This window comes from Dipodomys ordii, unplaced genomic scaffold (assembly GCF_000151885.1).
Source record: "Dipodomys ordii isolate 6190 unplaced genomic scaffold, Dord_2.0 Scaffold50, whole genome shotgun sequence".
NCBI lineage: Eukaryota > Metazoa > Chordata > Mammalia > Rodentia > Heteromyidae > Dipodomys > Dipodomys ordii.
Window position 1 is genome coordinate 1,895,511 of NW_012267266.1, and position 16,063 is coordinate 1,911,573.

Here is a 16,063-nt window from a genome sequence, read left to right on the forward strand (position 1 = left end):
AAGTATATTTTAGATATGAGACCCTTGTCAGTTGTATGACTAGTGAAGATCTTCTCCCAATCCATGGGCTTTCTATTGATCTTGATTGCTATGTCTTTTGCCATGCAGAAGCTTTGCAGTTTCATGCAATCCCATTTGTCCAATCTTTGATTTGTTGTGTTTCTGGGTGCTTATTAAGAAAATTTTGGCCTGTGACAAGGAGCCCTAGAGTTTCTCTTATTCCTTCCTGTAATGTTTTCAGGGTGTCTGCTTAGACATGGAGGTCTTTGATCCATTTGGAGTTGATTCTGGTGTAGGGTGATATATGGGGATCTACCATAGCCTGCATCACTCATTTGGTGTTACATGCTGTCTTGAGATGTTTCTTGCCTTTTTTTACTCCCACTTGGAGTTTGTTTGTTTTTTTTCCCTGCAGCTATTTCCAAGTATGGGAATGCAGAGTTAGCCCTCAGGCAACAGCTGGAATCCTATGATATTCTTTTATTATTATTATTATTATAAAAATCTATGATATTCTTTGAGGCGGTAGGAAATACCACTTCAGGGCCATTTGTGCTGCTAAACAATATCTATTAAGCTGGGGAAAGTTAAATTAATTTTAGCAATGGAAATTGTGTTACGCTTATTTGTGTTTCAGAGGAGAATCTGGAGTTTTCCTTTCCTTTTTACTTTAAGTAATTTTGGAGTCTTTTGAGAGTAATATAGTATGAATAAATAGCCAAATTATACTCAAAGCTTCTAATGAAAAAAAAAAGTCCCAGACATATTCATTCCTTCCTCTCATAAGTTCCCTTTCTCCAATGACAACCACTTTTGGCTCCTTTATGTATTTCTTCTGATTTTTAACTTTGGATTTCAATATAATAAAATCAATTTATTCTCACTAGTGATATGTAGTATTTAGGAAGTACCTACTAGGTGCTAGACTTTCTCTCTTTTTCTTTCTTTATTTTTGTGGTACTGGAAATTGAACTCTAAGGTCTTATGCTTGCTAGACAGGCACTCTATCATTAACCATGGTTCCAGACTCTAGGTACTATTTTAAATATTTTGAAGTCATTTACTCATTTAATTCAACAACCTCCTGTTTATTCATTTGTTTGATTTTTAAAAATTATTATTATTTTTAATTGTGAAAATAACAAACAGAGGGGTTACAATTACATGGGCAAGATGATGAGTACATTTCTTATCAAGCATTGTATTTGTTTGATTTTTGAGACATGGTCTTGCTGTATAGCCAGGGGTAGCCTCAAACTCACTATGTAGCCTGGCAAAAGTAGGGTTTATTATTGCCTGTTTTTTACAGATGATATTTAGGCATAGAAAAGTTAAACAGTTTTATCCAAACTCATCATTACCAGGTGTTTGAACTAGGTAGTTTGGCTTCTGAATCTGGGCTAATACCTTACTAACTTGATTTTTTAAAAATCAGTTTTTAAGAATTGTCTATTAAGCCTGTTGCATGGGATATGAGCATTTATTTTCTCACAATTTCATGCTGGCTTCTCCTTCCTCACAACTTTTTGTTTACCCTAGAGATGATAACTGTTTTTTGTTTGTTTGTTCATGTGTTTAGTTTTCTAAGTACCAAACACTAATTCTTTCAAACCTATTTGAAAACAGTAAAACTTCTTACAATCCTGTTTTTCACAGGGTCAAATGTATTAGCTATACTATTTTCTTGGAGACCTGAAACTAGGATTTCTTTTTACTTTTTTTTCTTTTTTTGGCCAGTCCTGGGGCTTGAACTCAGGGCCAGAGCACTCTCCCTGAGCTTTCTTTTGCTCTACCATTGAGCCACAGTGCCACTTCTGGCTTTTTCTGTTTATGTGGTACTGAGGAATCAAACCCAGGACTTTGTGCATGGTAGGCAAGTACTCTACTACTATGCCACATTCCCAGACCTAGGATTTTTTTTTTAAGTCAAGTATGTGAAGGTATAATTACATACAGTAAATTCATAATTCACCTTTTTTGCCACTGTTGACTGTTGTTTAGGACCTGTAATTCTGAGATCTAAGGATCAAGGTTTGAAGGCAGCCATGCAGACAAATCAAATCCAGAAGACTTTTATCTCCAGTTAACCAGCGAAATGCCAGAAGTAGAGGTGTTTCTCAAATATAGAGAGCCAGCCTTGAGCAGAAAAAGCCAAATGCCAATACCAGGCCCTAAATTCAAGCCCAAGTACTATCTCTCTCACACACACACACAAAATCACCTCTTTTTTTAGGTGTCATATTTCTTAGAATGTTGATAGAATATATAGGATACAATATATCCTTTACTCCAAAAGTCCTCTCATACCCTTTTATAGTCAGTCCCTGCTTTCCACCTTAGCTCAGGCAACTACTTAAGAGTTTTGCTTTTTCCAGAATGTTATGTAAATTGGGGCATAGAATATGGAACCTTTTGTGTCTAGTCTCAAGCCTTTCCTGTTAATATAGAATAAAGGTGGTAATTGTTATAGATGATATCACAGCAGTGCCACACAATGAGCTAAAGAATTTCTTCCAGTTATCTCATTCATGTTTCACATAAATAGGACTGCAGCTCTTTCTGCAAAGTATATGACTTTAAAGAATATAATTGAACATCAAGTTAAAGTGTTGTACACCTAGAAAACTCTTAGGAAAAACAGAGCTCTTGTTTTGTTTCAACTTATCTCCTTTTTTTCTGTTGTATATTAAAGAACCTAAAAAGCTGTTTGTTTCTTTACCTACTTAATGTATGGACTCCCTGACAGAGCGAAATACTTCTTTACTTCCCTTCCCATGCTTTGCACAAAGCTTGGTACATGAGCTGGTTCAAAATATTTGTTGAATAAACTTGCAGATAGCTCAGGTGTGTGGGAGAAAGAGTTAAACTGAGGAGTTTGGGTAGACAGGGAGGCATAGGAAGAGACTAGACAAAGGCAAGAGCATCCAACCTGCCCCTCTTCCTGCAGCCCAGTGTTTCCCGGGCTCTTTGAGTTCTGCAGCCGTTACACAGGTGCATCCCTGCAAGGAGCAACCCAACTGAACAACAAGGTGAGGGAGCCTGACTCCTGGTTCTCATGGGCACCCAGCTTGATGGGTGGCAGGAGGAGGACTGTGAGTTAGGTGTTTGTCTTTTCAGATCTGTGACATTGCAATTAACTGGGCTGGTGGTCTGCACCACGCCAAGAAGTTTGAGGTGAGTACTGGGGGAGGCAGTGACTCCCCTAGGTAGGAAATTAATATGACAGTAGGGGACAGATTGGTGGGTAGAAGAATTGTTCCTCTATTTCTGAAACATTGTCTTGTTATAGGCCTCTGGCTTCTGCTACGTCAATGACATTGTAATCGGCATCCTGGAGCTGCTCAAGTAAGTAGCCCAGGAGGAGGTGGGGGTACTTTGAGACCTGTGGCTGAAGTGGTCCCTCAGATTCAGCCTGGCCTCCTTCCCTCCTCACTGATGCTTTTCTTAGATAGCCTCTTTCTCTGCTGTGCTGCAGATTCCCTGCTGCCTGCTCACATTTCGATGTGCTCACACTTCCCTCTCCTGCCCCTGTCTCCAGTCTTCAGGGCTGCCCTTAGGAAACTGGTGGGATTAGGTTTCAAAGCCAGAAGCAGGCTTTAAATAATTCCAGACCCTGAGTGAGTTGTATGAGGGGCTCTTCCTCTAACTCAGACCTTGGCTTTGTCCTCGCCCTAGGTACCACCCTCGAGTACTCTACATTGATATCGACATACACCATGGTGATGGCGTTCAGGAAGCCTTCTACCTCACTGACCGAGTGATGACTGTGTCCTTCCACAAATATGGAAATTACTTCTTCCCTGGCACTGGTAGGAAATGGGGATTGTTGTCCTTCAGATTTCTTTTTTTTTTGATTCAGAGTCTCCCTATGTAGTACAATATTCAAACGTACTATTTTTCTGCCTCACTTTCCCAAGCATGTATCACCGTGCTTGGCTACACCCTTCAGCTCTTTACCATGACTGACTTCTTTCTGACTTGAACTCTTATGTCCTCTCCTTAGAGAAACCTTTCTGTCCATTCCAGCTATCATAATCATCCCCTTCCCCATTTTTGTATGACCTCACCCTGTCTGTTTCTCCCAGAGCACTCAAGCACTGGCTGTTAGTTATATTTATTATGCTTTGTTTTTTCTTACTGTCTCTTTTCTCATCATATTAATCCCCAAAAGTATGAGCTTGGTAAGATTTCATTAGTTTTCTCCATTGCTATATTACCTGTGTCTACTACACATGTGAGTGGGTGGTATGGCATCAAAAAGTATTTGTAGAGTCAGGTGTGGTGGTACATAACTATAATCTTAGCACTTGGGAAGCTGAGGCAGGTAGATTGAGTGTTTGAGGTCAATCTGGGCAGCATATTGAGTTCTGGGCCAGCCTAAGTTACATAGCAAAACCCTTTTTCAAAAAAAAAAAATATTGTTGGGGCTGGGAAGGTGGCTCAGTGGTAGAGCGCTTGCCTTGCATGCCTGAGGCCCTGGGTTCGATTCCTCAGCACCACATAAGCAAAAAGAAAAAAGCCGGAAGTGGGGCTGTGGCTCAAGTGGTAGAGCGCTAGCCTGGAGCTGAAGAGCTGAGGGACAGCGCCCAGGCCCAGAGTTCAGGCCCCACGACCAGACCAAAAAAAATAAATAAAAAATTGTTTTGTATGTTATTGAAGAGACACAAGTTGAGAGAGACTGAGTAGCTCTATAGAGGCTGTGGTAGAGTCCTTAGATGGGGCAGCTGGGTTGTAGGAGTCTCCCTTTCATAGTCATTGCCCCTACCCTCATAGGTGACATGTATGAAGTTGGAGCAGAGAGTGGCCGCTACTACTGTCTCAATGTGCCCTTACGGGATGGCATTGATGACCAGAGTAAGTACTGACTGTCAGTACTCCCTGCTCTCATACCCTTGCACTTCCATCTTGCTTTTTTTTCTTCCCTCCCTCCCTGCCTTGCTCCCTTCTTCCCTCCCTCTCCCTCCCTCCCTCCTTTCCTTCCTTCCTTCCTTCCTTCCTTCCCTCCTTCCCTTCTTCCTTGCTCCCTTCTTCCTTCCTCCCTTCCTCTCTTCCTTGCTTCCTTCCTCCCTTCCTTCTTTCCTTGTGACTGGATTATCTACTGTTGAGCCATGCATCTTAGGATGAATGGCTATACAATTGTGAGGTCCTGGAAAGTATGTACCATATAACATGTCTATGTACATTTTTCTGGGAAGGGGATTTTCCTTCATCACTCACTCATAGCAGTGTGAGAATCCTCTATAAGTTCAGAACCAGCTGTGTGATTCTGTGGGTTTCCTTTTTCCTGGGCTACATACTCTCTCAGCCCCTTTTTTCTTTTGTTCCCTGTCTCCCCATCCCCTTGGGGTGCCAGGTGCCCATCTTTGGCCCTCTCCCAGGTTACAAGCATCTTTTCCAGCCAGTCATCAACCAGGTGGTGGACTTCTATCAACCCACATGTATTGTGCTCCAGGTAATACTGTCAGTCTGTCCCTGAGAGGGCTTCCCTGGGCTTGGGAAAAAAGAGTAGGGAAGAGAGCTTTTCCAGGTTGCTGATGTCCTTGGTGTTCTGTTCAGTTGTTTTACTGCAGCTGCCTGATGTTTTGCTTTTTGCAGTGTGGAGCTGACTCTCTGGGCTGTGATCGATTGGGCTGCTTTAATCTCAGCATACGGGGACATGGGTGAGACTTGCTCTCCTTGCTCTTCCCAGATTTTCAAGTAGCCTTGTACTTTGGTTAATGGAACAGGGGTATTTGTGAAATGTACCTCACCTCTTCTTGGAAATTTGGCTACAAATTCTGCTTTGAACTAGGGTTCCCTAGATTGTCATCATTTGCATAAGAATGCATTGAATATGTCAGTAATTCCTATTATGTTCCAGGTATTGTTACACTAGGTGTTTACAGTTTAGTGTAGGAAGCAGACACAAAATCAGTAAGCAAGAGAGATAAATAGATAGTAGAAATCCTATGAAGGAAAAAACCCAGAAAGCTGAGATACAGGTTAACAGTGGGGAATCTACATTAGATAGCATGATTTGGAAAGGGTTTTCTGAAGAGGTGAAACAGAAGCTGAGAGTTGGAGGCTAAGAAGGAGCAAGCCATAAAAGACTCAGAAGAAGCCTGTCCCAAGCAGTGAGTAGGGCCCATGGGAAGAGCTGGTGTCTTGAAGAAATTAGATCAATGAGGCCAGAACATAGGAGCCAGCTTGAAATGATTTGTTGTGAGGTCCTCAGAGCTGACCATACTGAGATTTACAGAGAGCTTCAGAGCTTGGTAAAGAGTGTGAATTATATTCCATAGATGATGGGAAGCTGTTCAGGGATTTTGAGCAAGAAACTGACATGATCCCACGTGTTTTTAAGTGACTTTTGTGACTGCTGGAGTGGAGAAAGGCCTGAGGTGGAAATGAGGGGGACAGGATGGCTTCACATAGGTAGACCAGTTTGGAGTCCTTGATATTATCTGGGCAGGAGATATGTCTAGACTACAGTAGAGGAGATGGTGATGGATAAAAATAGGGATTTGTATTCTGAAGACTAGAAATAACAGATTGGAGAAGGGCCAGGGAGTGTGTTGAGCAGAACTGAAAGTCAGGGTGCACTTTATCTTAAAATTTTTATTGAGACACAAAATACTAAATTACACAAATCTTAAGGGTACCACTTAGTGTAGTTAACCTTGCCTTCTTTTCTAAACAATACCTATATACCTTGTTCCACTCATTCCTCTGGGTCCTTTTAACAGGGAATGCGTTGAATATGTCAAGAGCTTTAATATTCCTCTACTTGTGCTGGGTGGTGGTGGCTATACTGTCCGAAATGTTGCTCGCTGCTGGTGAGTATGCTCCCTTCATTGTCCATTGTGGCCTCCCTGAGATTGGCCGGGGAAAGCGGGGGCATTAGCCCACATAGTCAGCCTACCCACTCTGCTTGTTGGTTTCAGGACCTATGAGACATCACTGCTGGTAGAAGAGGCCATTAGTGAGGAGCTTCCCTACAGTGGTAAGGATCACCCCACAGCAGGAAGGCCCTTCTCATCAGCTTTCAAAATGACCCCATTTCAAGGCAACATAGGATATTTTATCTACCAGAGCTCTTTAGACTAAACTCTTGAGGCTCAGAGCAGAGCAAAAATTGGGCAGCTGTTTTACAGGGGATCTGGATAGAGAAAGAGATTGGAAAGTCTTGGGGACTGCCTCTGTTGGTCTACATCATACTTTCTGGCTCATCCTCTTACTTCTTCCCTGCTTCAAGAATATTTCGAGTACTTTGCCCCGGACTTCACGCTTCATCCAGACGTCAGTACCCGTATTGAGAACCAGAACTCACGTCAGGTCAGCAGCATTGAGGAGCTGGGCACAAGGATGTGGGAGCTCAGGAGGAGTCTAGGATATATGAAGCAGGAAAAACCAAAGAAAAGGGCTAGGAAGTAGAGGTGTGTCTCAAGTGGTATAGTGCCAGCCTTGAGAGAAAAAGCAAATAAACAAGAGTGTACTACTCTGAGTTCAAGCCTTAGTACTGGCACAAAAAAAGAGAAGGCCTAGGAAGTAGCCCGGGATAAAGTAGATGCAGTTGGGATGGATGGGGAGAGACTGTTGTCAGCTGGAGGACAAACTAGGATGGTTGGGCTGAATGATGTAATCCATGCGTGTAATCTCAGCTACTTGGGAGGGACAGATGGGGAGGATTGTGGTTTAAGGCCAGTTTGAGCAAGGAGTTAGCAAAAGTCTATCTTAGCCAACAAGCTTGAGTATGCATGTAATTTCAGCTAGGCAGAAAGCAGAAGTAGGAAGATCATGGGTTGAGGCTGGCTCAGGCAAAATCATGAGATCCTATCTGACAACAGAAGTATGAGCTAGAACATGGTTCAAGTGGTATCACACTTAGCTTACAAGTATAAAGAAGGCCCTGAGCTCCAATCCTAGTACCAACAAAAAATTAAATACAATAACTAAATAAGCAAGGATGGTAGGGATGGAAGGAAATTAAAAGGGTGATGACCTGAAAATAACTCTTCACTATCTCTGTTCCTCATCTCCATCCAGTACCTGGATCAAATCCGCCAGACAATCTTTGAAAACCTGAAGATGCTAAACCATGCACCTAGTGTCCAGATTCATGATGTACCTGCAGACCTCCTGACTTATGAAAGGACTGATGAGGCTGACGCAGAGGAGAGGGGTCCAGAAGAGAACTACAGCAGGTCTGGGGCAGGGACTTGAGCAGGTGGTGGCAGCAGGCTTTCTCGGGGAAACTTACAAGGGAAAAAGCAAGTTGGAGGGCACTAGTTTCCTTACCCCTGGATTATCTTCTTAAGGGCTGCCACGAGTTTCCCACTCCCTTAGGCTGTTTTTAATGATAGAACTATTGTAAAAATTATAAACAGCATCAAAATATGTTGTTTGCTTTCATATAGTCTCAGACCCATTTCACAAAGTAACCACTACTAACAATTTGATTTATATCTTTTCAGAAAGGCCTTTTTCTATAGATTACAAATGTTACTTCTACATTACTATACACATACATGTTCAATGTTTGTTGTTTGTGTTTGTGTTAATACAAGGAAGGACATTCTGTACATGTTTCTACAACTTACGTTTTCTCTTTTTTAATAAGATATATCTTTCCATCTCTCTTTCCCTTTCTTTCTCACTCTCTCCCTAAAGAGGCTTAAGCATTTTATCAGCTGCATAATATTCCATTATATAATTACAGCATATTTTAACCAGTTACCATCTGTGGACATTTGCATTCATTTCCTCCCCTCCTTTTTTTTTCCTATTATAGTAGTAAAGAATGTGGCAATTAACTCTCTTACAAATTCATCCTTACATGCTTGTTTGAGTGGATTACATTCCTAGAATTATTGCTGCTAGATCAAAGGCTGTTTGCAATAATTTCCCGCCAAATTGCCTTCCAAGAAGTCTGGGGGTAGTTTCCATTCTTGTCACCATCTTTGTCCTGGGTCTGAGCTGAACAGGTCACTGCCCATGCCCATGGATGAGGCTCTGGTTGATTGCTCTGCTCACTATTTCAGGTTTGAGAGCTGTACAGTAGTTATGTTTTTCAAAAAAGTCTTTATCTTTCTAAGATACCTACTGGAAATATGAAATGAATTAGGAAAAAACCAAGACTAGCATGATTTTTTTAAAAAAAATTCCAAAACTTTTCTGGAAAATGAAGAGCAAGGGTAACAGAACATAGTGTGGAAGCGTATAGTAGAGAACGGATTTCCTTCTTTGACTGAGAGACAAGCTGAGCTGGACCCTTGCAGGACACTAATCCTGCTCCTGTGTTGGAAGTGGCACTGCTGCACTGATAGGCTTCTTAGATCCTTCTAGCATTTGCTGTGGGTCTCACAGTTTTGGGCTCTGTCTCTTTCCTCTGGACTTGGACATGATTGCTATAATTCCTCTCTATGAATGTTTGTTATTTCCTGGCCTCAGGGATGCCTTTTGAGCCATGTCTCCTTCTCAGCTTCTCCAGGTATCTAAAGCTTGATTTTTGGAAATTGATTTTTACCATCTGATTTGGCTTGGCAAAACCTACCTATAAGTTGGTTTTGATGTTTGGCTTTTTCATCTATAGTTCTAGACTAACATCTGGGCCAAACTCTACCTTGAACCACACCCTTTAGCCTGTAGACAGCAGACACCTCAGGCTTCTTCCTGTTCCCCAGCCTATTCACTGTCTGGCCATTATCTGAGTTCCTGTTCTTCTTTGATGCCTGTAGCTTAACTTGCATAAGCAGACTTGCAGCTGGGCAATACTAGGAAAGTTGAAATCTGGAGGATCTTGGACCCTGGCTAGTTTGGGCAGAAAGTATGCTTGATTCCATCTCCAAAATAACCAGCCAAAAAAGCAGGGCTGGAGATGGGGAACTAGTAGCACTAGCATAGCAAGTGCAAGGCTTTGAGTCTGAACCACAATAAAGAGTTGTCTATTGTGTGTGTGTGTGTGTGTGTGTGTGTGTGTGTGTGTGTGTGCCTGGAGCTTTAACTTAGGCCTGGGCACTGTCTCTGAACTTTATTGCTCAAAGCTAGTGCTCTACCACTTGAGCCACAGCTCTACTTCCAACTTTTTGGTAGTTAATTAGAGATAACAGTCTCATGGACTTTTTCTGCAGCCTTCTGAGCTGATTACAGGTGTGAGCCACCAGCACCAGGTTTAATAGTGGCTACTTTTGCCCGTTTGCCAAGCACCAGTTTAAGTGCTTGATGTTATGACATGCATATCATTATGTCACCATTCTTTTGCCATCAGACAACTCCGTGGGGTGGGTTTTATCTTCAAATGACCCGAGGAGGAATCTACTGAGGTTAAGTAACTTTCCTAAGGTCAGGACTGAGATTCAAACCTGAGTATCTGATTCCCACCTTTTCCCCTTGTTTACTGAGAGGTAACAGACTTGACTCATGTGCACAGGGTTTTCCCTGACTTTCTCAGTATCTTTGGTGACTTTCTCAATTTTCACTCTTAGAGTAGCTTTTCAAAAGGAAGGAAATGAGCATTGAATACTCACGGAATCCATGTTGCTTTCACATCTGGTCTCTTTCTACAGATTGATCATATGTTGGTCCTCTGCTTAAAACTCTTTCTTTCTTTTGTACTTAACAGAAATCCCATTTCTGTGGCTTACAAAGGCCCTGCATGCTAGTCCATCCCCCATCCCTGATTTTATCTGAAATCACTTTCCTCCATGCACATGGCTCCTAGCCACCCTGGCCTTCTTGTCTTTCTGGAACACAACAGTTTCCTCTTACCTTATGATTTCCATGCTTGGAATAGTTTTCTAAGGCCTTTCCTGCCCAGCTGCTGCTGTGCTGCTGCTGCTGCTGCTGCTGCTGTTCTTCCTCCTCCTCCTCTTCTTCTTCTTGTTCTTTTGTCAGTTGTGGGGCCTAAACTCTGGGCCTGGGCACTGTCCCTCAACTCTTCAGCTCAAGGCTAGCACTCTACCACTTGAGGCACAGCACAGCTTCTGGCTTTTTCTGCTTATGTGGTGCTGAGGAATCGAACCCAGGGCCTCATGCATGCAAGGCAAGCACTCTTCCACTGAGCCACCTTCCCAACCCTGCCCAGCTTCTTCTCACACTTTAGATCTATCATTCTTTTTAAAAAAATTATTATATTTTATCATCTTTAAGTAGTTATACAAAGGAATTACAATTCAGTCTGTCAGTTTATAAGTACAGCACATCCTTATCAGTATTATCCCTTCCATCATTCTCCCTCAAAGGCCTAACATTATTAGAACACCCTTTACCTCTGATCACTTTCTGCCATGTCCCTTTATTTCATTCTGTTCATACAACTCTCTGAAGTTTGAAGATTGGAGGCATGGCTCATTGGTAAAGTTTCTTGCTTACCAAGGAGTTCAAACTAGTACTGGGGGGTGGGAATGGCGGGGGGGGGTTAAGTATATTTGTTTATTTGCTTTGTTAGCATTAGTCTCATTTATTTGGTAAGCTTCTGAGGACAAATAGAAATCTTGACTGGCTGATTCTCCAGTATATTGCTAAGGCTAGTCTCCACAAATGTTTTCTGAACATGTGAATGGATGAAAGCATAGCCATTGGTCTCAACAGCAGGAGATGAATGAGTCCCTGACAGAGAGAACCCAAGAAATGGCTCTGGAGAGGGAAGATGCTGGGAGAAGACTAGAACTTGGAAAGCGAGTTCCCAATCTCTCCTCTTTTGCAGGCCTGAGGCACCCAATGAATTCTATGATGGAGATCATGACAACGACAAGGAAAGCGATGTGGAAATATAAGAGCAGCTTGGGATGCTTTGTTCCAAGGAATTCCTTTTCACATCTGGATTGGGTGGGAGAGAAGGATATGGGTCCTTCACTCCTGGACTGGTTACCTCCAGAACTTTTACTAGTTTGGGGGAAGGATTTGGAGACCTCATGTGTTTCTAGAACCATCTACACCCCTTTCCTCTATCATAGCCTGACCATGGTACCTTTTATGAGTGGGATGGGACTAGGATAGATGTCTCTGGGGAATTATGGGCAGTGAGCACTAGAGGACATTTCCCAGATCTCTGGCCCCTTATTTTTTCTGTTTACCTCCAACCCTGAGACTTGGAGATGAAAAAGTAGACAAGACTGAGATTGCCTCTGACATCTTCTCTTGGGTAATCTCACTGCAGGCCTTGCTTCCAAAACACCTAGAGTGAAGGTTTTGGGGGACCTTGACTCCTAACACCTTAACTCCTGGTGATTAAAAGTATAATTTCAAGTAAGGGGAAATGTCCTGTAAAATTGTCCTGTTCTACTTTTTGGCTTTGTGTTCATTTTACCACTGTTTTTATCCAATAAACCAAGTTGGTATTTTTTTATACATATCTGTGAGTATTCTTGTCAGTTACCTATGTGTAAAGTGAGAGGGAAATAGGGATGATAATACACATATTAAAAATAATAAGGTACCATTTATTCAGTACCCTATGTTAGACTCTGTGTATATATTCTACATGAATTATTTTACTCACATATAAGGAGTTAATAGAGCATTCTGCTTAAGAGTTAGATAAACATGGGCAGACTACTGGCTTAAGAGGAAGATGACTTCAGAACTTGAAAATAGGTTTTGGGTATGATGATGCTAATTAGTAGATATATGGTGAGTGTTTAGCATAGTGCCAGATAGAAAAATGTTTATTGTGTTTTTGTGAAGAACAATGCTGGATACTGTTATGAACATGGGCCCTTCCCTTGGAGGAGTTTATAATCAGTGAGAAGCATGATAAATATAGATGTTGACTGTGGTACAAGAAAAAGGAATGATAAATGGGTTACTCCTTCCAATCTTTCATTGTTTTCAAATACTAGTTTAGAAAGTAATTTTTAAAAAACTGTTATGGACAAACTGAGTTTCAAGTGTAGGTGGACAGTACAGTGTAACTTGCTATTAGGCTATCTGAAGGTCTTGGACACAGGGGGATGGACAGCCTTATGAGTCATCAGGGTCTACATTAAGCACAGGGAACCCAGTAAATCACTGATCCTGCCACAGATGTCCACTTGATCTTTTGCCAGCTTTAGTCAAGATTATTTAGTCCATCCTGGGATTGCTAGGTGCTACATTGTTTCCACACAGGAGAATACATGTAGCCAGCAGATTAGATGAAATTGTTGAGATCAAGCTAAAAAGCTAAACAGAAATTTACTCTTGGAGAACCCATTCTTTTCAGGCATGTTTGGCTTATGCCAGTGGGGAATCCTTATTAAACAGAGTTTGTGTCAGTTATGTATCCTTGGGCAGGTTACTTCCACTTTCAGAGTCAGAATCTTTTTTTTTTTGTCGGTCGTGGGGCTTGAACTCTGGGCTTGGGCGCTGTCCCTCAGCTCTTCAGCTCAAGGCGAGCGCTCTACCACTTGAGCTACAGCGCCACTTCCGGTTTTCTGGTGGTTTATTGGAGATAGGAGTCTCACGGTCTCTCCTGCCCGGGCTGGCTTTGAACCGCGATCCTCAGATCTCAGCCTCCTGAGTAGCTAGGATTACAGGCGTGAGCCACCAGCACCCGGCTAGAGTCAGAATCTCTTATCTGTAAAAGTGTGGGATGGGTGGAAGTTATCACAGGAGATTGTGAGGATTCATGTGCCAGAGTTTTAGATGGCCTAGCCATGTTACCTATGTTACCACATATGTTACCTATGTGGTAACATATGCTAAGTGGTTACTGTTGTTTCAAACTGTTGTCAATAATTAGTTTATCCATTTAGAATCATACTAGAAAGTGATCCAGGACTCAGAACTGAGCAGTGTAACTCCAGAGCTAGTTGGGAATCTAGCACTTGACCTGCACAAAAGCTCTGTTCTTGGCACATAGCTTTCAATACACAGTAGCTGTCTGCTTTTAATTTGTTTCATGTGCTCACTTCACAGATCCATTGCACACGTGAAAACTGCCTCATTCCCAGAAATCTCAGCTCTCAGTTTTATACCAGAATAATGGTCTCATTTATGCGAATTTCGGTTCAGATAACATCCTGTACTGTGAGGTCTAAGCTTTACAGCCACGTGGGCGCTGCATACGAGCAGAGCCTGTGCAGCACCAACCGCCAGGGGGCGCGCCTCGCTGTCGCGGCCTGGGCGAGCTGCACCGCCCACTCTCCACCCCCCCACGTGGGTGCTAATGGTTAGGCCCGCCGGGCAGGTAGCGCGCTTCCGCGGCTTCCCTCCACCCCTCTCCCTTCCCCCATTGGTAGGGGCGGCGGGTCCGGGCGGAAGTGGGGCAGGCGGGCGGGAGCGAGGCGTCACCGTTGTATATTCATGAGGCGCGCGCAGCTCGGCATGCTAATAAGGCGGGGCGCGGCGACAGCCTAAGAAGCTGCTTGCTGGGCGGCGGCAGCGGCGGGCGCGGAGCAGCTAGGCGGGAGCGGGGCGTCGTAGACACTGGGTCGCTGGCCAGACCGAACCGAGACATGGAGCCGCCCGGCCGCGGGACCCGGGATAAGAAGAAGGGTCGGAGCCCGGATGAGCTGCCTGCGACGGGCGGCGACGGCGGCAAATCCAAGAAATTTGTGAGTGTCCCTCCCACCCGTCCCCCTCAGCCCGGCCGGGGGCCGCCCCCGGGACGCCGGAGACCCTCGCAGCCCGTCCCGTGGGGGCGCGCGTCGGAGCCGTGGGAACCGCCCCCGCGCCTCCCTCCTGGTTTTGCTGGATTCTCGGCTCCGCAGCCCGACATCCTCCCCTCCCGGCAGCCCCGGGATCCCACCTGGCCCCGACCCCCGCAGCCCTTGGGCTTCCCTCACTTCCCAGACCGCACGCGGTGCCCCCCACTCCACGGCCTCTCGGGCTCTCAGTCCCCCTTCCTTTCTTCTGCCTCCACTACCCACACACACACACCTCTTTCTGGTTCCCCGTGTCCATGTTTAATGTCCTCAGCCATAACTCCTTTTTGGGTTTCTCATTTCCTTGACTTAAAAGGTCACTTCCTCATGCTTGATCCGTTTCACCTGCTAACTTTCCTCCCGCCCCGTCCTCTTGTGGGCCCTCAGCCGGGGTGTCACCTGATAATCCTTCCCCTCAGGAATGTTACCTGACTTGGGCCCTAACTTCCCTTCCTCCCTAGGACATTTGTCCTTGCGATTACCAGGATGGGTTCCTGCTCAGCTCCTGTAGCCATTGGAGCAGGACAGCAGTCCCATCGACTCCCCATCTTTCCTCTGTCTAGAAAAGCTGTCTCTTTTCCCTGTTGCTTATCAATTTTCAGAGGGTTAGAACTCTCCTGATTATGCCCTTCGTGACCCATATGATGATAAACCTCCCCAGTGGGGAGGAAGTTAAACTTCAAGTCCAAGAAGTTTGTGAGTAATTGAATTGCTTTTTGTGTATTTCCTATGATAACCATCTTAACTCTTCTTCTGCAACCTTCTGGGCCCCAGGCTACTGGCATCCCTTTCCTGCAAGAGTAGTTTTTCTCAGGTGCCAAATTACTTCCTATCCTGATTTAAATGAATATTGACATTTATGTAACTTTATTATAGTTTATTACCTGTTGCCCATCCTGATCATCTTTCTCCTCTCTCCAGGGAGCTACTTGCTGGCTTTGTACTATCAAAGCTTTGAAAGATACTGAGCACTGCCCAAGAGAGAAAGGCTTGGTCTTAATCATTGCTAGTTAGTAACTTAGTTATTTACTTAGTCTACTCTTCCAAGTGCTTATACCCCAATCCTACTATCTCATTGTACTGACCAAATAGCTTGTAATGCTTTCCTCTTGATTTCTCTCAGCCTCCCTTCCCCATTATTCTGACCCAGCTCCACAAGTTTGGTTAGAAAATGGTAAGTGATGGAAACAGGAAGAAAGTGTTTTGTGACCTGGATGATTGGGATGTGGAGCACTTTAAACAGAATTAAAATAGTGACTCATATCTTCCTACCTATTTTGAGCAAGACCAGGTGCTCTTGGACTGTCAATTCTGGTGACGTACAGGCTGTCAGTAACTGATTTTTATCTAGTGAACACCTTTCTTTCTAGAAATACAGGGTTAATAGTAATAGCACTTCCTCCTTGATGACATTTTCCTAGGTTGTTTGGGATAAAAACTCTTTGGTTAAGAGAGCTTTT

At 43.7% G+C, this 16,063-nt stretch overlaps 2 protein-coding genes across 3 annotated transcripts in view; both read left to right on the forward strand.

The window, feature by feature from the left end:
- Hdac3 (histone deacetylase 3) overlaps positions 1 to 12,331 on the forward strand; it is a 21,268-nt gene extending 8,937 nt beyond the window's left edge. Inside the window, exons 4-15 of the mRNA XM_013020446.1 lie at positions 2,948 to 3,029; positions 3,118 to 3,174; positions 3,290 to 3,345; positions 3,676 to 3,809; positions 4,774 to 4,854; positions 5,379 to 5,452; positions 5,596 to 5,660; positions 6,726 to 6,815; positions 6,924 to 6,982; positions 7,235 to 7,314; positions 8,026 to 8,183; positions 11,684 to 12,331. Of these exons, the coding sequence (XP_012875900.1) occupies positions 2,948 to 3,029; positions 3,118 to 3,174; positions 3,290 to 3,345; positions 3,676 to 3,809; positions 4,774 to 4,854; positions 5,379 to 5,452; positions 5,596 to 5,660; positions 6,726 to 6,815; positions 6,924 to 6,982; positions 7,235 to 7,314; positions 8,026 to 8,183; positions 11,684 to 11,753 (1,006 nt within the window). The 3' untranslated portion in view covers positions 11,754 to 12,331. The remainder of the gene's footprint in view (positions 1 to 2,947; positions 3,030 to 3,117; positions 3,175 to 3,289; positions 3,346 to 3,675; positions 3,810 to 4,773; positions 4,855 to 5,378; positions 5,453 to 5,595; positions 5,661 to 6,725; positions 6,816 to 6,923; positions 6,983 to 7,234; positions 7,315 to 8,025; positions 8,184 to 11,683) is intronic.
- Positions 12,332 to 14,311: 1,980 nt separating this feature from the next.
- The window catches only part of Diaph1 (diaphanous-related formin 1), a 99,125-nt gene continuing 97,373 nt past the window's right edge, over positions 14,312 to 16,063 (forward strand). For both annotated transcript variants that reach the window (XM_013020424.1, XM_013020425.1), the window contains exon 1: positions 14,312 to 14,513. In XM_013020424.1, the coding sequence (XP_012875878.1) occupies positions 14,415 to 14,513 (99 nt within the window). In that variant the 5' untranslated portion in view covers positions 14,312 to 14,414. The remainder of the gene's footprint in view (positions 14,514 to 16,063) is intronic.